Genomic DNA, 25,225 nt, shown 5'->3' with positions numbered 1-25,225 from the left:
TGTAATTATAGTGAGGTCAAAAATGACCCTCTGATGTTTTGGGTCCAGAATTGTGTCATATCTTGCCATGAAGGCAAGGTAGTCATATCAAGCATCTGACATACAGACCTGAAACCAAACAGACAATCCTTTGGTTATAGGGTTTGTCGATAACTTTGTCTAAACGTCCGTTGCCTCACGGAACCGATTTCGCTGTGAACATGATCTTTTTAGGCGAAGTGCAGTGTGGAATCAAACGTGTGAATTTTGCCGTAGCTAGCTCAGCAGTAGTTCACATGTCCAAGGTGATCTTCATTTGAGAGGGGTTGTTAAGAGCGGTCGAATTTATATGGATTCATGATTGTATGATTGTTTTTATCATTAATTTGTTTTTTCCTTGAAAATTTTAAGAAACAGTTTTTGTAGGGCGCAGCAGACAACTGGAGGTTATGGTGTTTATCATTACTATATGCATCAGCATAATTATTATGATTGCTATTATTTTTTTAGATATACGCACTATTTGTCTTTTTGTTACCTTTTCAAATGATGGGCAAAGATGAAGAGATAACATATCCATGGATAACGATAAGAATTTGTTCTCGTTTTATTATGAAAAAAATGTCCATGATTTGAACAGAAAAGCTTTCCTTTGCATTCAGTTTGCCTTCCCCCATTGAAAGAAATTGATGTCCTTTTCGAAGTCTTTAATTTCCGATTTTCACACCATCTCATACTGAACACAGTGATTCTGCTTCTCATTTGTGTGTGGGCGATTTTTTTTACCCTTCAATACAGACAGAAATGTCTTTTTAAGCGACAAGCCTATGTGTTTGGTTTCCATTGCCTAATTGAATTCGTGAGGTTGGTTTACAGACAGCTTTTCACAACAATTATTCAGCACTATAATGTATCCTTCTTACTGGACTTAGTTTATAATCCCTTGCCTTAATGGATTAGCTGAGGTATCGACGAATTTTGAATCTTCCTTTATGTCATGTTTTGTATGTTATTTCTATCTTTTATAGCATCATTTCCTGTTGAACCTGGATTTGAGCGGGACACCTGCTGCCAAAGTAAATATTAACTATTTTTGTTATGTACTGCTTTCTACATATTTTGGCGGTTTTACGGCTATCGGTTAACCCCATTGAGACCCTCGTAAACGTGAGACACAGGCTTTATCAAACTAAATGGTAATTTGAGTCTCAAGGCTTACTTATATATGGCTAAAGACGCCCCATGATAGGAACACCGTGAAGTAATATACCATCAGTTAGTCTAAGGCCCAAACCACTCTAAACTGTTTTTAAGATAATCCATTTTAGTCTTGGCCAAAAGGAAGCAAAATATTTTTACTCACTGAAGCATTTTTCGTTTTACTCTCTCCTGTTTACATCATTATAGCCTTCACAAACCATACTCCCCCAAGGAAAGCCTTTTCCGCTTATTTGAACGATAGCAATGAAAATCAGATCGACCGCGAGCCAGCTAGCGAACTGAAAAGAGGCGCAAATTGCTGTTTGTCTTGACCAATGGGAAACCAAGTCTTTGACGAGCATCAGTGGCAACGGGACCCTATTGATGGACTTACCTATCGAATTAGAATGGCGTGTCATGAAAGTTAATAGCTCAATATGAAGGGACATCGAATGAATAACAATGTTGGTCAACTAAACACTGTTTGCATCTGCTCCAGGAGAAAGAAGAAGCATCACGTTGATGCACATGGCCGTACGCTGAACTAAGTGAAGTGGACAAGAGGTGGTTCTTCGTCAGCTCAGCAGAAAAAGCAAAAATTACAGCTTACCAGTCAATCGGCAAATCTTTGTTGAAAAAAAGAAAACCCAAAACAAAACAAAACAAAAACCGTATTATCAATACCACTGCTAGAGATGACATGGCCCTGATATGTCACTAAAAAATTTAGCTAGCATTGGTAACTGGTATTGGGAGAACATTCTTCTATAGGATATGACTGTTTTTAAAGCTTGTATAATAAAAGATTATCGCACTCAGTGGTCAACGAAATATTTATAAACTTGAGCGATAAAACCTCAGAGTCAGCATTTTCAGGCGTTCTATATTACCAAGAAGGCGCGTTATGCGCCGATCGATTCAAAGCTTCTACATCCCCCTGGGGACAACCCACGGGCATTTGGCTGTTGTAGGTACCCCGTGGATGGGGGATTGGAGCCTTTCCTGGGTGGGGTGGGGAATTTGAACCAACGGAGTACACAAGGAGACTCAGTTTTCTGCGGTTCATTTAGTAAATTCGGTTTCTTAGTTTACGATCAATCTTTTTTCACCACCACAAGTTTCTAAATTTCAATTAAAGTGTCTCCAGCAGGTCAAGATTCACTCAAAACCGTTCCACATATCAGTATGGTAATTAATTCTTTCTTTCTGTTTGTACACTAAGGTGATCTTATTGCTTACTATCCTCTAAATGGGGAATTTGAGGCAAGAGAAATTGACAATAAGCAGCCAGCTGGAGTTTTAGGACAGGTGGAGCTCACAACTGGACCCCATGGAGAAACCAATGGATCCTACCAGTTTTCAGGAAACTCAAACAGTTTTATAGAGTTCCCAAATGACGGAGTTTCGTGGGTGGCCTTTTCGCTTTTATTATTATTTCTAAGGTTTAGACCCCTGTTCAGAATATCCCTGTGCCAACAATGGCACATGTGTGGATAATGGAAACAATACCTTCAAATGCATTTGTCCTCCCGGTGTCACTGGTGATCGCTGCCAAGTGCATACCTACCAAAGTAAGTACACTTGTTTAAGTTTGCTTGTTTTTTTTTTCTTAGATAAGTAATGACTTGATATCATCATATTTTAAGGGCAGGTGTCTTTTAGATATTGATGAGTATCCAGACGAACTCTTTAGAAGAAAATACTAGATTTCTACTTCAAAGATGCTGAAACCCTGTCTTAATATAAAAATTTAGACGCAGATGAAATATTTCGCCACACATTAGAGGTTTAATTTGTAGTCTACTTGAGGAGTTTTGAATTTCGTTGATGGTCTGCTAACTTTTACCCTACGCTATTAAGATTTGGACCCTTGCTTAGACTATCCCTGTGGCAATATTATACATTGTAGATCGACAAAATACTGTAAAATTTACGGGAGTGTACACTTCAATTTTTGCGGTTAATTTAGTAAATTTGATGTCTCTGTTTAAAACCAATCCTTTTTAACTGCTACAAGTCCCTAAACTTCAGTGAAAGCGTCTTCAGGAGCTCAAGATTCACTCAAAACCGTTCCACATATCAGTACGGTAATTAATTGATTCTTTCTGTTTGTACACTAAGGTAATCTAATCGCTTACTATCCTCTAAATGGGGAATTTAAGGCAAGAGAAATTGATGAGTGCCTGGACAAACTCTTTAAAAGTAAAAATTAAGGATTCCTCTTTCGAGTAACCCGAACCCTCCTTTGATATGAACAATTTGATAGAAACAAAACTTTTCGTTTCACATGAAGGGTTTTGCAGTTTACTACAGAAGTGTTTACTTTCATCGGTGGCCTTTTAACTTTTATCATTATTTCTAAGGTTTAGATCCCTGTTCAGAATATCCCTGTGCCAAGAATGGCACATGCCTGGATAATGGAGACAACACCTTCAAATGCATATGTCCTCTCGGTGTCACTGGTGATCGCTGTCAAGTCCGTGAGTATTTTCCTTTTTAATGCTTATCTGTTTTGTTTTGTTTTTAGTTTTTTTCTTTTCAAAGGATCCAGCTAAAGAGCTTTGTCTATCAGATATTGAGAGGTGTCTGGGCCATTTCTTAGGAAGAGAAGACTTAGAATTCCATTCCCAAGAAGCTCAAACTCTCTATTGGGCGGCTTGACCGGGTGCTTAGGGCGCTGGACTTGTAATCTGGTGGTCCCAGCTTCAAGTCTTCTGCCCTGCCGCTTACTGGGTTACTATTCGGTCGCCCCGAGTTCAACTCCTCGGCTGCGCTGTGTAAATGCCAACTAGTCTGCCTCCTGCCAATTGGGATTTTCAAGCATCATGTTTGTAGTGTAACATTAACTCTGAAAAGCCCCGGGGAAGGAACCAATAAAGAATGTACACCGTACATTAAGGGTTTTGCAATTTACTACAGAAACATTTACTTTCATCAGTGGCCTTTTAACTTTTATCCTTATTTCTAAGGTTTAAACCCCTGTTCAGAATATCCCTGTGCCAAAAATGGCACATGCGTGGATAATGGAAACAATACCTTCAAATGCATATGTCCTCACGGTGTCACCGGTGATCGCTGTCAAGTCTGTAAGTATTCCACCTGTTTAATTTTTTTTGCTTTGTTTTTTTAGTTTTTCTCGAAAGAATAATGTTTAGATAGGTGGTGATGTATGATTATGATTTGGACGCAGATGAAATATTTCGCCGCGCATTTTAGAAGTTTAATTTGCAGTCTTCTCAAGGATGTTTAAATTTCGAAGATATCTTGTTGACTTTTATCATACGTTTTCAAGGTTTGGACCCCTGTTTAGACTATCCCTGTGCCAACAATGGCACATGCGTGAATAATGGAGACAATACCTTCAAATGCATATGTCCTTCCGGTGTCCCTGGTGATCGCTGTCAAGTCCGTGAGTATTTTCCTTATTATAAATTCCACGCAGAAATAGTATTTGTAGCGTGACTGCGTTATCGTTTATCTATTTTTCAAGTAAACACCTCTAGAAAGTTCTTAAATCTTCTGTTATTTTATTTGCCTGTTTTTTGACTGCAATTATCGTCTGCATTTGCCACTGTTTTCGCTGAATGTCATGGCCTTTGCGTGTACGTGCGAGGCAGTTGATACACAGCACTCTTTCGAGTTTCTTTACCTGGTGTCGGACTCAGGTGTGTAGGTCTGGCTGAAAAGATATTTGCACGCAGCAAGTTGTCCAATACACCCAAACCGATACGATTCGTGAAAGGCAGTTTGCGAATCGTTCTACCGGAAGTCGATTCGCGGTTAATCGAAAATCTGATAAACCATCTCTCATTAGATGGAAACGCATATCGGAAGTCAATTTGCAAGAGACTTAGAAAATATTTCGCAAGTAACTATCAAGGGTTGTTGAAAATGTTTTCGAATCGACTCCATTCGACTCGACTCCATTCGACTTGTCTTAGTTATAGTCGACCCGTCATACCACAAGTCGATTTGCTAGACACTTAGAAAATATTCCGCAAGAAGCTACTAGATGGCGTTGAAGATGTTGTCTATCGACTCCATTCGACTCGAATCGAACGACTCGTCTCAGTTTAAGTCGACCCGTCATACCACAAGTCGACTTGCAAGACACCACAAGTAACTACCAAGGGTCGTTGAAAATGTTATCGAATCGATTCGAGTCGAACGACTCGTCTCGGTTACTTGTAACCATATTTTCATGCATTAATTTCTACTCGCATCGACAAGCAATAAATTAATTGCAATGTTATTTCATGGTAGCAATACAGTTTCTTAATGAAATGCTTTACCCCAGCATTTCATTTGTCACAGTTTTCTTGCAACTTTCATGAACGTTTCAATTGTGAGTGACACGGACAAGGTAATGCTTTAATCGATTCATAGAGTCATTTGTCAAGTGAAGTGCGTCAGAGGAGCCAAATCACTTGCATTGGGCTTAAAGTTCCCAAAGCGCAAAGTTATTGTAACTGTTAGGATCGGCAATAAAAGCCCTTTTGTATTGTCGTCATGTTAAGATGATAATAAGGTTATGATAGGTTTTATTTATTTATTTAATTTTCAAGTAGTTATTTTTGTGAGAAAGATCGATAAACTTAGCTCGCCGTTAGGCGTAAGCAGTCAGAGAATATTTTGGTTACTGGAGGGTTTTCTGTGAGAATTTCGAGCTGGGCTATGGCCAGGGTGACCATGTATTGCTTTCAAAGTTAAGATCGACCGAGAAGCCATGCGAGTTCTTCATGTAAATTATGAAGTTTTACTTCATACGCTGTCGTTGTTTGGGCGATATGATGACATCTTAGGCAAAATGAAGCTTCACCCTTTGTGCTGTGACATCAGCATACACAATCTCCATACTTTTATCTGTAAAATTCTCCAAGTACTCATATGGTGTACTGAATTGTTTTAGGCCTTATTTTCACTACTACTTAAGTAGTGTTCATTACTGCGAAGATCGCTTTACCTTTCATTTATGAGGAGGCTTTGTTTAACAATTAAGATATTCGTAAGTCTGCCACTTTTCCTCACTTTGGTTAAATGATTCTTGTGATATTTGATTCAGCCGTGACAATATAAGGAGAAATTAGATTGTAGTCGCTCTTGGGGCGTTAATGGGTAAATGGCTTCATCTAAGTGATAAATTAAAAAGACCAATAAAACTGCTCGTTATTCCTGGGATCGTTTGCGACGCCGTCAATTTTCGCTTCACAAGCGAAGTCAGATCGCTTAAAAGCCAATTTGGGGCACTCCAGTAATAAACATATAATGACAAACTCTTAGACGAAATCGAAATAAAAACCTTTCCGAGTTAACACCTTTCGATTAAACTTTAAATCGGCGTTAATTTTGAACTCAAAACTACTACTGTTAGTTCACTGCTTAGGTGGCTTTCTCTACGATGTGCATTACATAATTGCCGTAACCAGCCGATGAAATGACGATGAAACTGAACTAGTTCTAAATACTTCAGGTTTGCTCACAGACGAACAAAATAAAGGAAGCGTATGCGTTAATCCTTCATTCTTGCACGCCCTCATTGAAACGCTCGACTAACCTTTCCTCTTTATTTTTCCAGTTTCTAATAATATATTTCATCAGGGAAACTATTATATTGTATTTAAAACAAAAGACGTTTTGATCCAATGTCTATCAGGACATGAACCGTGTCAAACTCTACATCGAGGCGAACAAAGCGTGGGAGAGGTTATTATTATTATTAACGACGAGTGTTAACAATAACAAGTTTGTCTGGTATTGCTGTTTACCTTTTGGCTTCAAGATGAACTTGAAACAAGGAATACTACTCTCTGTAATCTTCCTACTTTTGGCATTCTCAGCAAATGGAATTGAATTCGAAGGTAATATAAAATGAAAGTATTGCTGATTATCAGGGCTGTAGCTAGCATGAGGCAAGGCGAGGCAATTGCCTCGTCTTGATTTTGGCCCAAGATTGACTTTTCTGATGAAAAATTCCACGGAATTCGTGCCTTCGGCATTCGGCCCTCTAAACTTGCCTCGTCTTGTTCTGAAGTCTGGCTCCGGCCCTGATTATTTATTTCCTCCTTGACATCTCTCAACAATGGACTCATAGCGCCGCAGACGAAGTCTGCAAAACTACTTTCAAATTTACGAAAAATGTGCTAATATGCGAGAAATCTCTTAAAAACTTCACAAGAATACTGGTCTTCGAAAACACTTAATTCTCGACTGGAATCCTAGTCGAGATCAATGACAGGCTCATAGCTCTTCTTTTTCATTTCCCTCGTGGCCAAAATCAGTTGTAATCTACCGCTCATTCATCAAGTTGCGCTACTTGAATGCCAAGGAAGACAATACATTTCTGATTCATAGAGAGCACTCCTTAGTTCTCAATATTATCAGCGGAGGGCATGGTAAAAAATATCGAAGAATGTGCACTCCAATTTTGAAACAATACAGCAACTTAACCTCCTTTTTTTTACTTGAAATATTGAATTTATTAGGGTTCGCTTCAAATTGATAATGATAGTAGACTTCTTTCTTTCTTTCTTTCTTTCTTCAGTCCCCTGTCACCCTTCCCTCCACCATCCCTCCTTCTTTAACTTCCCTTCACCTACACGTCCTCAATAACCTCAAGAAAGTTTAATCTTGAATGACTCATTAGTCAAATATTTTTATTTTCTGTGAGAAACAAAAGAAACGGCTTTTCAATTGGCAGCTATGGCGTAAGTCTCAAGCGATAGAATGTACTGCTTGACCGGGGAAATTCTTTTCAGTGACGTTTTATCCCGCTTTTAATCAACATGTTTATATCTGTTTGCTCGATATTTCTATCGCTTTATGAGCGATAGAAACTCAGTCCCCCTGAAACTCGGTCTCCGCGAACTCGGTCCTCAAAATATTTGTCAGCCAATAAACACTGAAGTTTTCCAAATGGCTTCGGGGATAGTAAAGTTATTAAATGGCCCTTGCAGAAGCGTTCTTGGACTGATAGCTAATTAACATAGTAAAAAGATAATAAAGTGCGCAAGCCATTAACTGTACTTATTACTAAGGGTTCTCTGACGCGACTTATCTTGATTCTATAACATTTTGTGTTTCATTAAATACAAAAGATTAACGATTGGCTAAGTTATTTGAACGTAGGTGCTAGAATGAGAATTTGTTCCTGATCTGAACAAAAGAAGGTCACTGCAATTTTAGAGGTCATTAAACGCAAAACCTCGGCATAGGGTATTTAGCATCTGAGCCTTGTAGGCAAGTCTTTTCTTCCGCTTTTAAGTAATAACTATGAGAGACAGAGAGAGATAGAGACAGAGAGAGAGAGGGGAACAAAGGTACAGAAACTTACTGATCATCGCTGATTTTTTTCATTGGCGGCTTGTCAATCAACAGAGGCAAATAAACGACTGTGTTTTCAGACTTCTCGATGCATCCAAATATTTGACAACTTTGAGGTCAAATATCTCCCCTTGTCAGGAAGCTACAACACTACTTTTGATTTCCCTTTATAATCCATCATTTCATCTCTGGACACCATTAAAAAAATCTTTGAGCACTACCGTGTTTTTGTCTTGGATGCCTTTTAAAATCTGCGATTGTGATAAGTTTCTCTCAACTACAACCGTCACGCAATTCTGGCTCTAGGCGGTCCCTTGACCAGAAAAACCTACATCTTTTAGCTCTTTATACGAGATAATTGATCATGAAAGCTAAAAACAACTGAAAAACTTTGAAGATTTCTTGTGGGAATGGAAAATTTCACGTTTAGAGAGATACATGTAAGCGAAAGATCGATGGGAAAATCGTAGTGTTTCTTTATTTTGTCGTTTATTACTTTGGAGATTTGCTAAAAACAGGAAATAAGGCTTTAGTACGGAACAAAACATTCATTATTCTATAATTTGATCGTTTATTAACATTATCACACTGTTCACAATGAGGAAACTGTAACAGGAGGGGAGATTTTAAAGTCACATGTCGCGTGCTTGTTGACGTACAAGTTTCCGTGTGTAACAACTTTTGCAGACCGTGAACGACGGAAAACCCTGGCTCTCTCATTTGAAAAGAAATATCAAAAGCCCCATAAAATTCATTAACTGCGCCATGTTTCCGGAAAAGAAGACTGGAGAATGTTTTTTCCACTTTCCACCATCAAGAAATTCCATGCAGAAATAGTATTTGTAGCGTGACTGCGTGATTGTTTATCTGTGTTTTCAAGAAAACACTTCAAGAAAGTTCTTAAACCTTCTGTTATTTTATTGCCATTTTTAGTGTGAAACTTTCCAGTTTCACACTAATTCTTGAAGATATGTATTTTTTTCGTCATGGAAAGCAAAAGACTAGCTCAAAATGAAGACTTTCCAAAGATATTTCGTAAAAACTTCAACTACTAACTATTTACATCTATAGTTCACTGCTTAAGTGGCTTTCTCTACGATGTGCACTACATAATTGTCGTAACCAGCCGATGAAATGACGATGAAACTGAACTTGTTCTAAATACTTCAGTTTTCCTCACAGACGAACAAAATAAAGGAAGCGTACGTGTTAATCCTTCATTCTTGCACGCTCTCATTGAAACGCTAGACTAACTTTTCCTCTTTATTATTCCCGTTTTTAATCATATATTTCATCAGGGGAACTATTATATTGTATTTAAAACAAAAGACGTTTTGATCCAATGTCTATCAGGACATGAACCGTGTCAAACTCTACATTAAGGCGAACAAAGCGTGGGAGAGGTTATTGAGACTATTAACGACGAGTGTTAACAGAAAATAAGTTTGTCTGGTATTGCGTTTACCTTTTGGCTTCAAGATGAACTTGAAACAAGGAATACTACTCTCTGTAATCTTCCTACTTTTGGCATTCTCAGCAAATGGAATTGAATTCGAAGGTAATATAAAATGAAAGTATTGCTGATTATCAGGGCCGTAGCTCGCATGAGGCAAGGCGAGGCAATTGCCTCGTCTTGATTTTGGTCCAAGATTGACTTTTCTGAAGAAAAATTCCACGCAATTCGTGCCTTCGACCTTCGGCGCTCGAAACTTGCCTTGTCTTGTTCTGAAGTCTGGCTACGGCCCTGATTATTTATTTCCTCCTTGACATCTCTCAACAATGGACTCATTGTGCCGCAGACGAAGTCTGCAAAATTACCTTCACATTTACCAAAAATGTGCTAATATGCAAAAAATCTCGTAAAAACCTCACAAGAATACTGGTCCTCAAAAACAACACTTAATTCTCGACTGGAATCCTAGTCGAAATCAACGATAGGCGGATAGCTCTTCTTTTTCATTCCCTTCGTGGCCAAAATTAGCTGTAATCTAACACTCATTCATCAAGTTTGCGCTACTTGAATGCCAAGGAAGACAATACATTTCTGATTCATAGAGAGCACTCCTTAGTTCTCAATGTTATCGGCAGAGGGCATGGTAAAAAATATGGAAGAATGTGCACTCCAATTTTGAAATAATACAGTAACTTGTCATCTTTTTTTTACTTGAAATGTTGAATTTATTAGGGTTCGCTTTGAATTGATAATGATAGTAGACTTTTTTCTTTCTTTCTTCAGTCCCCTGTCACCCTTCCCTCCACCATCCCTCCAACTCTAACTTCCCTTCACCTACACGTCCTCTATAACCTCAAGAAAGTTTAATTCTAAATGACTTATTAGTCAAATATTTTTATTTTCTGTGAGGAAAAAAAGAAACGGTTTTTCAATTGGCAGCTATGGCGTACGTCTCAAGCAATAGAATGTTCTGCTTGACCCGGAAAATTCGGTTCAGTGACGTCTTGATCCGCTGTTGATCAACATGTTTATATATATATGCTGGATATTTCTATCGCTTAATAAGAGAGCTTCGTTTCGTTCCGCAAACTTGGCCCTCAAAATATTTGTCAGCCAATAAACACTGAAGTTTTCCAAATGGCTTCGGGGATAATAAAGTTATTAAATGGCCCTTGCAGAAGCGCTCTTGGACTGATAGCTAATTAACATAGTAAAAAGATAATAAAGTGCGCAAGCCATTAACTGTACTTATTACTAAGCGTTCTCTGACGCGACTTATCTTGATTCTATAACATTTTGTGTTTCATTAAATACAAAAGATTAACGATTGGCTAAGTTATTTGAACGTAGGTGCTAAAATGAAAATTTTTTGCCAGTTCTGAACGAAAGAAGGTCACTGTAGTTTTAGAGGTCATTAAACGCAAAACCTCGGCATAGAGTATTTAGCACCTGAGCCTTGGAAGCAAGTCTTTTCTTCCGCTTTTAAGTAATAACTATGAGAGACAGAGAGAGAGAGAGAGAAAGAGAGAGAGAGAGAGGTGAATAGAGGTACACAAACTTGCCGATCATCGCTGAGTTTTTTCATTGGCGGCTTGTCAATCAACAGAGGCAAATAAACGACTGTGTTTTCAGACTTCTCGATGCATCCAAATATTTGACAACTTTGAGGTCAAATATCTCCCCTTGTCAGGAAGCTACAACACTACTTTTGATTTCCCTTTATAATCCATCATTTCATCTCTAAACATCATCAAAAAAATCTTTGAGCACTACCGTGTTTTTGTCTTGGATGCCTTTTAAAATCTGCGATTGTGATAAGTTTCTCTCAACTACAACCGTCACGCAATTCTGGCTCTAGGCGGTCCCTTGACTAGAAAAACCTACATCTTTTAGCTCTTTATACGAGATAATTGATCATGAAAGCTAAAAACAACTGAAAAACTTTGAAGATTTCTTGTGGGAATGGAAAATTTCACGTTTAGAGAGATACATGTAAGCGAAAGATCGATGGGAAAATCGTAGTGTTTCTTTATTTTGTCGTTTACTACTTTGGAGATTTGCTAAAAACAGGAAATAAGGCTTTAGTACGGAACAAAACATTCATTATTCTATAATTTGATCGTTTATTAACATTATCACACTGTTCACAATGAGGAAACTGTAACAGGAGGGGAGATTTTAAAGTCACATGTCGCGTGCTTGTTGACGTACAAGTTGCCGTGTGTAACAACTTTTGCAGACCTTGAACGACGGGAAACCCTGGCTCTCTCATTTCAAAAGAAATATCAAAAGCCCCATAAAATTCATTAACTGCGCCATGTTCCAGAAAAAAAGACTAGAAAATGTGTTTTCCACTTTCCACCATCAAGAAATTCCATGCAGAAATAGTATTTGTAGCGTGACTGCGTGATTGTTTATCTGTGTTTTCAAGAAAACACTTCAAGAAAGTTCTTAAACCTTCTGTTATTTTATTGCCATTTTTAGTGTGAAACTTTCCAGTTTCACACTAATTCTTGAAAATATGTATTTTTTTTGCCATGGAAAGCAAAAGACTAGCTCAAAATGAAGACTTTCCAAGGATGTTTCGTAAAACTTCAACTACTAACTATTTATATCTATAGTTCACTGCTTAAGTGGCTTTCTCTACGATGTGCACTACATAATTGCCGTAACCAGGCGATGAAATGACGATGAAACTGAACTAGTTTTAAATACTTCAGTTTTGCTCACAGACGAACAAAATAAAGGAGCGTACGCGTTAATCCTTCATTCTTGCACGCTCTCATTGAAACGTTAGACTAACTTTTCCTCTTTATTATTCCAGTTTCTAATCATATATTTCATCAGGAAAACCATTCTATTGTATTTAAAACAAAAGACGTTTTAATCCAATGTCTATCGGGACATGAACCGTGTCAAACGCTACATTAAGGCGAACAAAGCGTGGGAGAGGTTATTGAGAATATTGACGACGAGTGTTAACAGTAAACAAGTTTGTCTGGTATTGCTGTTTACCTTTTGGCTTCAAGATGAACTTGAAACATGGAATACTGCTCTCTGTAATCTTCCTACTTTTGGCATTCTCAGCAAATGGAATTGAATTCGAAGGTAAGATGAAATAAAAGTATTGCTGATTATCATGGGCTGTGGCTAGCATGAGGTTTGGCCCAAAATTGACTTTTCTGAAGAAAAATTCCACGGAATTCGTACCTTCGGCATTCGGTGCTCGAAACTTGCCTCGTCTTGTTCTGAAGTCTGGCTCCGGCCCTGATTATATATTTCCTCCTTGACATCTCTCAACAATGGACTCATTGCGCCGCAGACGAAGTCTGCAAAATTACTTTCAAATTTACGAAAAATGTGCTAATATGCAAGAAATCTCGTAAAAACTTCACAAGAATACTGGTCTTCGAAAACAACACTTAATTCTCGACTGGAATCCTAGTCGAGATCAATGATAGGCTGATACCTCTTCTTTTTCATTTCCTTCGTGGCCAAAATTAGCTGTAATCTACCACTCACTCATCAAGTTTGCGCGACTTAAATGCCAAGGAAGACAATACATTTCTGATTCATAGAGAGCACTCCTAAGTTCTCAACATTGTCACCGGAGGGCATCAAAAAAAAAATATCGAAGAATGTGCACTCCAATTTTGAAACAATACAGAACTTTTTTATTTGAAATGTTAAATTTATTAGGGCTCGCGTTAAATTGATAATGATAGTAGACTTTATCTTTCTTTCTTTCTTCAGTCCCCTGTCACCCTTCCCTCCACCATCCCTCCTTCTCTAACTTCCCTTCACCTACACGTCCTCTATAACCTTAAGAAATGTTAATTTTGAATGACTCATTAGTCAAATATTTTTATTTTCTGTGAGAAACAAAAGATACGGCTTTTCAATTGGCAGCTATGGCGTAAGTCTGAAGCAATAGAATGTTCTGCTTGACCCGGAAAATTCTGTTCAGTGACGTTTTGATCCGCTTTTAATTAACATGTTTTTATATATATGCTGGATATTTCTATCGCTTAATAAGAGAGCTTCGTTTCGTTCCGCAAACTCGGTCCTCAAAATGTTTGTGAGTCAGTAAACACTGAAGTTTTCCAAATGGCTTCGGGGATAGTAAGGTTATAAAATAGCCATTGCAGAAGCGTTCTTGGACTGATGGCTAATTAATATAGTAAAAAGATAATAAAGTGCGCAAGCCATTAAAACGCAAAACGGCGGCATAGAGTATTAAGCACCTGAGCCTTGGAGCCAAGTCTTTTCTTCCGCTTTAAATAATAACTATGAGAGAGATAGGGAGAGAGAGAGAGGTGAATAGAGGTACACAAACTTGCCGATCATCGCTGAGTTTTTTCAGTGATGGCTTGTCAATCAACAGAGGCAAATAAACGATCGTGTTCTCAGACTTCTCGATTCATCCAAGTATTTGATGAATCTACAACACTACTTTTGATTCCCCTTTATAATCCATCGTTTCATCTCTGCGGAAAACCATCAAAAAAATCGTTTCTCATTTAGAGAGATGCATGTAGGCGAAAAATCGATGAGAATATCGTAGCGTTTCTTTATTCTGTCGTTTATTACTTTGGAGATTTGCTAAAAACAGGAAATAGGGCTTTAGTGCGGAACAAAACATTCATCAGTCTATAATTTGATCGTTTATTGACATCATCGCACAGTTCACAATGAGGAAACTGTAACAGGAGGGGAGATTTTAAAGTCACATGTCGCGTGCTTGTTGACGTACAAGTTGCCGTGTGTAACAACTTTTGCAGACCGTGGATGACGGGAAACCCTTGCTCTCTCATTTGAAAAGAAATATCAAAAGCTCCATAAAATTCATTAACTGCGCTATGTTTCCAGAAAAGAAGACTGGAAAATGTGTTTTCCACTTTCCACCATCAAGAAATTCCACGCAGAAGTAGTATTTGTAGCGTGACTGCGTGATTGTTTATCTGTTTTTTCAAGGAAACACTTCAAGAAAGTTCTTAAATCTTCTGTTATTTTATTTGCCTATTTTTTTAACGCAATTATCGTCTGCATTTGCCATTGTTTTCGCTGAATGTCATGACCTTTGCGTGCACGTGCAAGCCAGTTGGTACACAGCTCTCTTTCGAGTTTCTTTGCTTGATGTCGAGCCCAGGTGTGTAGGTCTGGCTGAAAAGATATCTGCACGCTGCATGTTGTCCAATACAGCCAAACCGCTACGACTCGTCAAAGGCAGTTTGCGAATCGTTCTGCCAGAAGTCGATTCGTGGTTAATCGAAAATCTGATAAACTATCCCTCATTATATGGAAACGCATACCGGAAGTCAATTTGCAAGACACTTGGAAAATATTTCGCAAGTAACTGTCGAGGGTTGTTGAAAATGTTGTCGAATCGACTCCACTCGACTTGAGTCGAACTACTCGTCTCAGTTATGTCGACCCGTCATACCGGAAGTTGATTTGCAAGACACTTAGAAAATATTCCGCGAGACGAACCTCAACATCGCCAAGCTCGGGAAATAAATATAACAAACTCTCTGTTCACAGACAAAAGCGTCGTCGCCATCCAGCCTATTCCGCTTCCCACCGACAAATTCCTCTTTATCTCCGCAGGCATACTTCTTAACACCCGATGTGAGACCAAATAAGTTTAAAAAGCTCTTTCCTACAAAATGAAGGACTGTGAAAATACGAAAAAACCAACACGATCTTCGTAAAAGCCAGCCATATTGCTGTCAGGTCGCACGTCTCCAAAGTTGTCGTTTTCAAAAAAAAAAAAACCACTTAGAAACGAGGTAATCACATGCCGAATCCACGCGAATCGTGTCGATTCGTCAACATTGAATACTCTAATTTAACGCTTAAGTATGTATTGTCTTCTTTTGCGAATCGACCTCCGGAGAGACGGATCGACTTTACAAATGACGAGTCGTGTCGACCCGTACGAATCGTGTCGATTCGTCAACAGTTAATGCCCTTGTTTAACGCTTTAGGAAGGAAGAAGGTTAAATTTAATATTTATAATATTCTGACAATGGACTTCCGGCCGTTTCACGATTTAAGAACGTGGAAGGTTATGTTGTCATTTTCTCTTTTCATGCTACTTATTTTCACTTATTGCTCACGCCCCTTGACTTCCGGTACGTTAACACACGATTCGACTTCCGCTGTGTGGATTTGTCAACGACCGTAGACGAATCGTAGCGGTTTGGGTGTATTGAACATGTATGATTTTGCTGGAATTCTTTTGTCTGGAGTAAGAAACCAAAAGAGTAACTAAAAGATACCTTTTTTTCAGCCTGCAGCCCTCCTGGAGAGTCCATTAATGCTGCTAGTGGTCACATTTCCAGCCTCAATTTTCCCAACAACTATGACGCAAACAGGATTTGTACCTGGAATATCACCGTACCCGGTGGGAAAATCATCAAACTGACCTTCTTGAATTTTACCCTGGTAGCAGGTGAAAACGATGACTGTGCTGGAGCGGCAGCAGATAGTGCCCGAGTCTTCATCACAAACGTTGCCTCTCATGGAGGAAATCCTAATGACTTTAAGATCTGTGGTCAAAAGCTTCCCCCTCCTGTGTACTCTGAGGGAAATTTCATTCAAGTAAGATTTGAATCTCGCACCGGCCCTGTAAACAAAGGGTTCAATGCAACCTTTGAGGCGATAGATGGAGATTCACGTAAGAGCTTTAATTTTCTTCTATGGTAGTTTATTAACCGGAAGTATAGAAGTATATTGAGCATGTACCCCTATTAAACTGAGCGGGAATTTTTTCGAGTGATCATGCAAATAATAAAGTAAGCAATCTTTGAACAGCTATAGGCTGTAGAAAAAAAAATGCATATAGTCAAGCCTTTTACTCCAACGCAAGCTGCTATATTTCACAATCGTTATATTGATTAAAGTAGGAAACCGCCAACATACGAAAAAGGAGCTGTAGGCGGTATTTGAAATCATTCAGTTGACCACAGTGGATTGTAAACCTCATCAAAATTAGAACAGTTTTCGGAGAAAATGAAGCTTCGTTAAGATTTTTCATTTAGTAAATTAAGTTTTTACAGTAAATAAGATGCATTTTACTAAAGCTGGCAGTCTTTTTTCAGTGTGCCCAACAGATGTGATCCTCGATGAAACATCAGGTTCTTTCTCCACTCCCTTTAATCCAAGAAACTATCCATTCAACCAGACGTGTAGCTGGAAGATTATAGGCAAGCAAGGATACCATGTTGAGCTCTCATTACCAGACGATAATATTCAACGTTGTGGTGGCATTGCTTGCTCGTGTGATTATATGGAAGTCCAGAATAGCTTCAGTGATCAAGTGCCGCCTGGAAAACTATGTGGTACACCAAGGGATATTCCTGTCACATTTTATTCACTGCACGAAAGCCTGAGGGTGGTGTTTGTGTCCGACGATACAAGCATGGATTTTGACGGATTTGAGGCAACTTACAGACTGTTGAACTACAGTCCTCCAAGTAAGTAGAGGGAACAACTTTGTGGGATCTAAGAGTTCGCTGAGAGAAGATGTTACATGCAATAAATTCACCCATACAAGAAATGATAAGGAGCTTAGTTAATAAGAGTGGGGGCTCTCTCTGTTATCAACTCAGGGTGAATGCGAACATCTCTGATGTATAGTGCAAGCGGTAACGTACTGGGAAGCCATGTTAACCTAAAAAATAAAGGTGGTAAGTTTCCAAAGAAACTGTGGTGCTGCGTCGGTCGGAGAGTATAACAAGATAATTTGGTTTCATCAACTGAGTTGATAATGTAAATTGGTCTCCGTGATGAGTTTCAAATATTCATATTCTTGCCTTGGGGCTACGTCCATATAAATACCATATTGGAATGTATCAGCCTAAAGAGTATAGTTTTGAGCCGTTTTGGTCTGTATAGATTTTGACCATTGGTCGAATCAACAGTTATGTGATAAGCATTTTGACTAGATGTTATTTATCACCTATTGGAGAACAGAGGCATAAATGACTTCACCATTTACAACAATTTGCTTCTTCATGGTATATGAAACAATTAGATTCCACGTTGCTGTCCTTCTGTTCAGGAAGAGATACCAGATGATGTCACACTGAGTTCATCAGTGACACTTGGCAGCACCTGGCGTACCACTTTTTTGTTCTTACCACATTTTGAAGGCATCTGTTAAAGAAACCATATATCTATCACCAATCCATGTTTATTCTGGCCTGTTCCAATCGTTCTAGTTAGTAAAACAGAGCGAAATAGCCAAGGGCACGATAGTAGCGGCGTAATGAAAAAGAGAATGGGGTTTGGGTCTGGTCGGGAAATGAAGAAGTTGATTTTACAACATGACCCACCCCTCCCTCGTTTTTTCACTCCTCTGCTACTCTCGCGCTGTTCAATATGGCACTGCATTTTATCAACTGAACGCTCGGAACAGCCTATGCTTATTCTGTCACACTCACATGCTCCTTTTTCATTGTTTACAGTTTGTCCCAGAGAAGCAATTCCTCTCTCAGGCAGCGGGGAAATATGCAGCACAAACTACCCAAAGAGTAACTACACTGCGTCCAGAAATTGTACCTGGAACATTACCGCGCCAGCTGACAAAATTGTAAAGTTTACGTTTACTGACTTTGTCTTAAGTGAGTGTTCAGCCAATCCTTGTTCGGATTCTTGTTCTTATGTGGAGCTTTATGATGGTGGGTCAACAAGTTCGCCTTTGCTTGGGCGATTTTGTCAGGGGTCGTCTTGGAATGAAACTCATTTGTCGAGTGGAAACCAAATGTTTGTGATGTTCCATCCTGGAAAAACAGTTGATCGTGGATTTGAAGCGAAATATGAATCCACAATGACCGGTGGTGAGTACCCTGTGAAGTTTATTCTGAATATCCTCTTTTATAATCATCAAACATTTTTCTTGCGCGAGTCTGGTCTTGATGCGTTACGCAACCGACTATGCCCCAACTTGCATGTCATTTCATACTTCTATATTTTTAAGAGACAGACAGACTTTCGCCGCTCACCACGATCACGCTGAGTTACCCTCGCCTTCTTCTGAAAGAAAACGTATTTAACATTTCTCTTTCACGAGGGTCTCAATGGGGTTAACCGTTAGCCGTAAAACGGCCAAAAACTTTATACGTTAGACGTAGAAATTGACAGATTTTTTAAAAGAAGAGAAGACTTAAAATTCCATTCCCTAAAAGCTGAAACTCTCTATTGGGGCGGCGTGTCTGAGTGGAAATTAGGGCGCTGGACTTGTAATCTGGTGGTCTCGGACTCAAGTCCTCCGCCCTGCTACTCACTCGATGGGTTTTCGGTTGCCCCGAGTATAACTCCCACCAATGGCGTAGCTCCACTTTCTACATATAAATCCACACACAACCCACAATTCCTCTAATTGCTCCGACGAAGGGCTAACGCTCGAAACGTCAGCCTTTTTACCCTTTACGGTGGCTAATTTACGTTTTCAACCCAGTTGTTAACACTAAATTACCGAGTATAACCCCTCGGCTGCGCTGAGTAAATAGCCAACTAGTCTTTTTAATTCCAGTTGGGGTCTTCAAGCACTTTATACTTGTAGTGTAACATTCACTCTGAAAAGCCCCGCGTGGACGAGCCAATAAAGTATGTGTGTATGTATGTATGTATGCGTGTATGTTTTTATGTATACAGCAAACGATATGTTTCCTCGCTAATGAGAACTTTTGCAGTTTACGCCAGAAATTTATACCTTCGTCGGAGGTCTTAATCCTTTTATTACATATTTTTTTAAGGTGTAGACCCCTGTTCAGAATATCCCTGTGCCAACGATGGCACATGCGTGGATAATGAAGACAGTACCTTTAAATGCATATGTCCTCCCGGTGTCACCGGTGATCGCTGCCAAGTCGGTGAGTATTTCACTTGTTCAAGTTTGAAATTCCACTTCCGAGAATCTTACTCTTTTTTGATGTGAGAATTTCGACGTAGGCAAAGTGTTTCGTCACGCATGAGAGGTTTCGTAATCTACTCCGGTATGTTTCAATTCCATTTGCTACCTTTTAACTTTTATCCTTATTTCTAAGGTTTAGACCCCTGTTCAGAATATCCCTGTGCCAACAATGGCACTTGCGTGGATAATGGAAACAATACCTTCAAATGCATATGTCCTCCCGGTGTCACTGGCGATCTCTGCCAAGTCGGTGAGTATTTCACTTGTTCAAGTTTGTTTGTTTGTTTTTTCCTAAGGAATATGTTTTCGATAAATGGCGATTCCCGCTCATCATATTCCTTACAGATATAATGAGAAACTTTTTCTTGTGTGAATGGCTTAAATTTGTCTTTCAGATATTGATGAGTGTCGGGAGAACAAGGACCACTGTCATGATATCTGTGAGAATACTATGGGGAGTTACTACTGCTCTTGCTCAGATCCAGAGTTAAGCGTTGCACGAGACAAGCGCCATTGTATTGGTGAGAAATAATCTAATGGAGCAATTTTCCATATAGTTTGAATAAAAGGTTGTTAACATGTTGTTTGATCATTTGGTAGAAACAGTGAATGATGAGCACTTTACAGGATGGCCTCGAAGTAACAGTCTATGGCGATCGGCTTTCTGATCTTTAAATTTTGGTGTTCTTCTTGCCAAATACGGCTTTATCATAATTAACATCCCTGTCAGATTTTAAACGAAAGTTGTTTGTATATTTCAAAGTACAAGTTTTTCCTTCGTCTAGAGCCTTGAGCAATTGCGCAGATTACACGACTATAACATGACGGCGACGTGACCGTGAGGGAAATGGCAATAAAAATCATTTTGGGAGAGAGTGAGGGAAGTAATCAAAAAATCTCGTCTTTTTTAAGCACGGAGACTATTTATCATTGGTGACCTATTCTTGAGCATTTTTGTTCTATAAATCAACTATCCTTCGCAGCTACTTAATGTCGCAGTCAGATTTTGACAATACAGGTTTCTATTTTTGTATTCTGTATGTTGCCCTTAAGTGTTTAGCCATATTGGCATCTTACCTCTGTAGAGTCTTAAAATGAAATTTAATATTTTATTTCAACAGCCGCGGGAGTGGAAGTAGACTGTGGCCAAGACGAAATGACTATTACTCTACCCAAGTCTCTCCTCTTGGGTCTTGACCGTGAACACCTGAGACTAATAGACGCGAACTGCACAGCCACTGAAAACAAGACTCACTTTTTCCTTCATACCGAAACTGGAAAGTGTGGTACCATTTTGAAGCATAATAAGGATTACGTTATATACAGCAACATGGTGTTCGAAATACCTATAGAAGAGAACAAGATTGCGAGGCACTTGCGCCAGGCTATGATCCCCTTCGATTGCTTTTACTCCAATTGGGGTGCAGTGTCCTCCATTGGAATCAGGCCATCAGGCACGAAGATCGTTTTTTCTTCCAGGGGATTTGGAAAGTTTACTCTCAGTTTGGATTTGTTCCGAAGTTCTCAGTAAGACAAATCTATACAATCGTGAATATGGTCTATTCCATTTGCTACTATGCAAATTGCATATTATCGCACTTGACTGGGTCATTTTTTAGATATGAGGTCGAACACAAAGCCTTTCTTGAGGAAATAGTTGTATTTGTGTGGGAAAAAGGTAACTTTATGTTAGAGGCATGACACTGTGTGACTGTTGTTTTGAAAAAAAAGATAAGATTTGGATTCCGATGTAATGCGTTTTCGATCTTAACCTACATAATTTTTGCAATTGCGCAGTTCCTTCAAGGAAATTTGCGAGTGCTGAAAAGATTGTCGAAATTAATTTTTAGCTCCAAAAGAAGTCTATCAAATTACCATTTTCAAATTATTGCGCGTAGCTTATTCAAAATTTAAAATGATACAATTACTGAAAATTTAAGGGTTGTCTTCTCTTGAATTTGCCCTTATAATCACCACAAAGCCAAGATGTTAGAAAGATGCTGATGAGTGCGATCCAATTTTTCGACTGACACTTTTGAAACCAAAATGTGCTTAAAAGGATTTTAATAATGATACAAAGTGGCGACTGAGAGGAAGTTTTAACACCAGAAAGGCCCATTTCGGTATTTAAATCTCCAAACATGGATTTTAGCATAAAATTATTACTAACTTTTCTGAGTTTGTACATCGCTTTTCTTCAAGAAAATTACCTGTTCATGTTGAATAGACGCAAGCCTCAAGAAGTAAGGTCTAATTGTATTTCAACTCTTTCCTTCCATCAGATTCATTGCTCCCTTCTCTCAGGATGACTTCCCTGTTGAATTCACAATCCGTGAACGAGTGTACTTTGAAACCCGTGTCGACAGCGAGGACTCAACATTGTCAATCTTAGCCCTGAACTGCTATGCCACCCCCTATCAGGACAGGAATTCTCAGCCCAAATATGACATTATTAAAGACGGGTAGGTAACTCTCATTACGTTTTTTGCTCCATGACTTAAACGAGGTGTTCAAGTTTTGCCTCAAAAAATCCATTGCCAATTAAAAGTTGAAGGCGAGGGAATAACAAAATTTTCATGTCATGAAAACTTGAGGATAAGGAGAATAACTGTTTTCTTGTAACCTCGAGGGTTTACTTCTGCAACTACTCTTTTTTAACTATGTTTTTCTTTAAAAATATTCGGTGTGTAGCCAGGCATATTAAAAAATTTTGTTGAAAAAGAAAAAGTTGACATTGGCCAAAAAATATATTGTTCTGGGCGTTTCGGCTACTCCTTGTTGCCTTCTATAACAAAGATAAAAATGCACAATGTCTAACGGCGTCCTGTTTGGTATATTGTTACACTTTAAAAAATTCCTTCGAGATTTAGTTTTATCACACATCGTGGACATAAATAGTATACCAAGCAGGACGCCGTTAGCCATTTTGCATTTTTATCTTTGCTGAAGAAGGCAACAGTAGTAGCCGAAACGTCCAGAACAATATATTTTTTAGCCAGTATCAACTTTTTTTTATTCTTTTTACCAAAATGTTTTTCTTTCTTTCTAACAAATCAACTTCAATAGTTTCGTTGAAGAGCTAAAATATTCCCCTCTCATTTTATTAAATAAAGTATTCATTGATTGATTGAAACTAATTAGAGGGCATGCATCTCTCCAATCACTCGAGCTTTTATCCCAAGAGACAGTCAAAACTACGGTGGCCTCTGACTACTATTATAAATGAAAGAAAAAAAGTGGATATTCCTGTTTAAGTTATAACAAAGGATCCAAAGTTACCTTTGTGAACTTTGGATGCGTAGCTCTAACTTTGGATTCGTGGTTTTAAGGTTGGATTCTTAGCTACAACTTTAACACCACTATCCACTCAGTTACAAGTCACGGAACAAAACTGAACCTCACCAGTAATTAATAAATAAATACGTTAAAAGTTTGTCTAGCAAGGGCGATTCGTGAGAGTGCTTTTGATAAACTTGTAACCGACAAACTTTACAGCACTGGTCTTATTTTCTCACTTTATGCAGGTGCTCGGTCGACAATGATGACGCACTTCAATTCCATGACAGCCCCGACAGCCAGTCTCAGCGCTGGAGCCTTGAAGCTTTCCAATACGTCAGCAACCACGCGTTTGTGTTTTTCCATTGCGAGGTCCAAATCTGTGACGCCGCAGATCCTGCCTCAAGATGTGCTCGAGGCTGCGTAGAGCGAAGACGACGAAGCGAGGGGGTTCTTCATGACAACCCGGGTAACAAATACGCTCTGGCCCAAGGTCCTATCGCACTGAACCGCGAGAACAGAGAGGCGGAAGCGGTTGCCTTGGATGAGACTAAGCCCAAAGTTAATACAGGCAAGTATTTGAAGTAAATGTATTAAAGTATTTGGCAATGCTAACAGCAAGATGCAGAAATATCTGAACAGGTGTTCAAGACATATCTTAAGTCCAGACAAAAAAAATTACTCGGTAGATGGTTTTGACTCAGGAGCGAGAATCGACACCGCTGTAGCCTGATCGTCCAGGTGAGAGAAAGTCCGCCCTGAAAACGACAGCCGTCAGTAAAAATGGAAGACGTTTCGACAATGTGAATGAAAAGGATAGGATTCTCTTTTGCTTAGGGTGTCGAAACTTGACTCATTGTCAAGCATAACCTTCTATTGCAGGGCCACTCTCACACTTATGATCAGACCACACAAGTAGCAGAAAATGATTCTACCGCAGTCTCAGTATAAACAAACAAGTGCTACACTAAAATGTATTCAAAGAATGACTTGAGAGAGATGACTTGGTAACTTAACTACATTCCCAACGTCACTATTTCATAACCAACTCCTCATAAACGACTAGTTTATCGCATCTACAGACCAACTGGACGACCAAACCAATGGCACATATCGGAGCTGACCGACCAAAACTTGCAAACGCAGTTTCAACCCCTTGGCTGGTAGAACAAACAAACCACGCAACAAAGGATTAATTAGTTTTGTAGTATCAACTTAATAACATTGCAACGTTTCACAGGTGTATCTCACTATGTTTCAGGTCCACCCTCCTCGGATGATATGACATGATTAAACTAAGCTCGATTTTCTTACTTTTCCTTTATCAGGTTTCAACGTGCCTGTTATTGCCTCGTTGTGTGTGTTCCTTGGATTTTGCATTGTGGGAATGGCATGGCTGAAGATAACTTCGGATAGAAAGAGAGTCGCACAGCAGTTCATACCACTTTACGAGGACCTGCAAAAGTGATAACTTCTTAGAAGATTTTCTGACCACTTTTGCTGAGCGTAGATGTATAAAAAAGTCTTAACGCAATTCTGGATATCGTGTTCAATGATATCTGAATCGGAGATCACATCCTTATTGCTGTTTGACTACAATGTCTTAGAAAAGTTACGTTTTCAGCCGTAGATATCGCATAATCAAGTGCACGTCTTCAACTGAATTTTCCATTCACTAGGCCATTTGTTAACAATTAAATTTACGATTTTTCGCTTCTTTTAATGTTTAATCTGAGCATAATCGTGATTAGCTATTTTTGTAACAAAACCAAAAACAATTTTTTACATGCTAAAGCTTGGACTGACGATCTTTAAGTCGTCGTTGCTTTAAAACGTCATTTTCAACGGCTTATTTTCAATCAATGCACTTTTCCCACCTTCTTGAACCCTCAGTCAGTCTGATTATAGCCCCCAGTGGCTATCATCTCTCATTGGTATATCTGATTTAGGAGCTGGTTTGGTAGATTTGCCGTCCTACATGAATGATTAGTTATCTTCTGGCATCAGTAAGTTGAAGCATTTTGGTAGTCTTGAAGAATAAAAAATAAAAAATCCACGTGCTAACAGACTCATATCAT

At 38.9% G+C, this 25,225-nt stretch overlaps 1 protein-coding gene across 1 annotated transcript; it reads left to right on the top strand.

Moving 5' to 3' along the window:
- The first annotated feature begins 1,616 nt into the window (after positions 1-1,616).
- Positions 1,617-25,203, top strand: LOC131773377 (fibropellin-1). The gene is made up of 14 exons (XM_066173564.1): positions 1,617-1,713; positions 2,622-2,750; positions 3,543-3,659; positions 4,472-4,588; positions 16,245-16,631; positions 17,056-17,430; positions 18,424-18,795; positions 19,714-19,830; positions 20,005-20,121; positions 20,267-20,392; positions 20,993-21,398; positions 22,154-22,333; positions 23,396-23,718; positions 24,476-25,203. The coding sequence occupies exons 1-14, from the start codon at positions 1,617-1,619 to the stop codon at positions 24,613-24,615; spliced, it is 3,003 nt and encodes a 1,000-aa protein (XP_066029661.1). The 3' UTR covers positions 24,616-25,203.
- The last annotated feature ends 22 nt before the right edge of the window (positions 25,204-25,225 follow it).

This window comes from Pocillopora verrucosa, chromosome 10 (assembly GCF_036669915.1).
Source record: "Pocillopora verrucosa isolate sample1 chromosome 10, ASM3666991v2, whole genome shotgun sequence".
In the NCBI taxonomy this organism is placed as follows: Eukaryota; Metazoa; Cnidaria; class Anthozoa; order Scleractinia; family Pocilloporidae; genus Pocillopora; species Pocillopora verrucosa.
Note: the sequence above shows the minus strand (reverse complement) of the source record. Positions and strands in the feature narration are given on the sequence as shown.

Coding starts and splice junctions, on each gene's coding strand:
- LOC131773377 (XM_066173564.1), top strand. CDS start 1,617: ATGAAGGGACATCGAATGAATAACAATGTTGGTCAACTAAACACTGTT. Junction 4,589..16,244: donor TGGTGATCGCTGTCAAGTCC/GTGAGTATTTTC, acceptor CCTTTTTTTCAG/CCTGCAGCCCTCCTGGAGAG. Junction 20,122..20,266: donor TGGCGATCTCTGCCAAGTCG/GTGAGTATTTCA, acceptor TTTGTCTTTCAG/ATATTGATGAGTGTCGGGAG.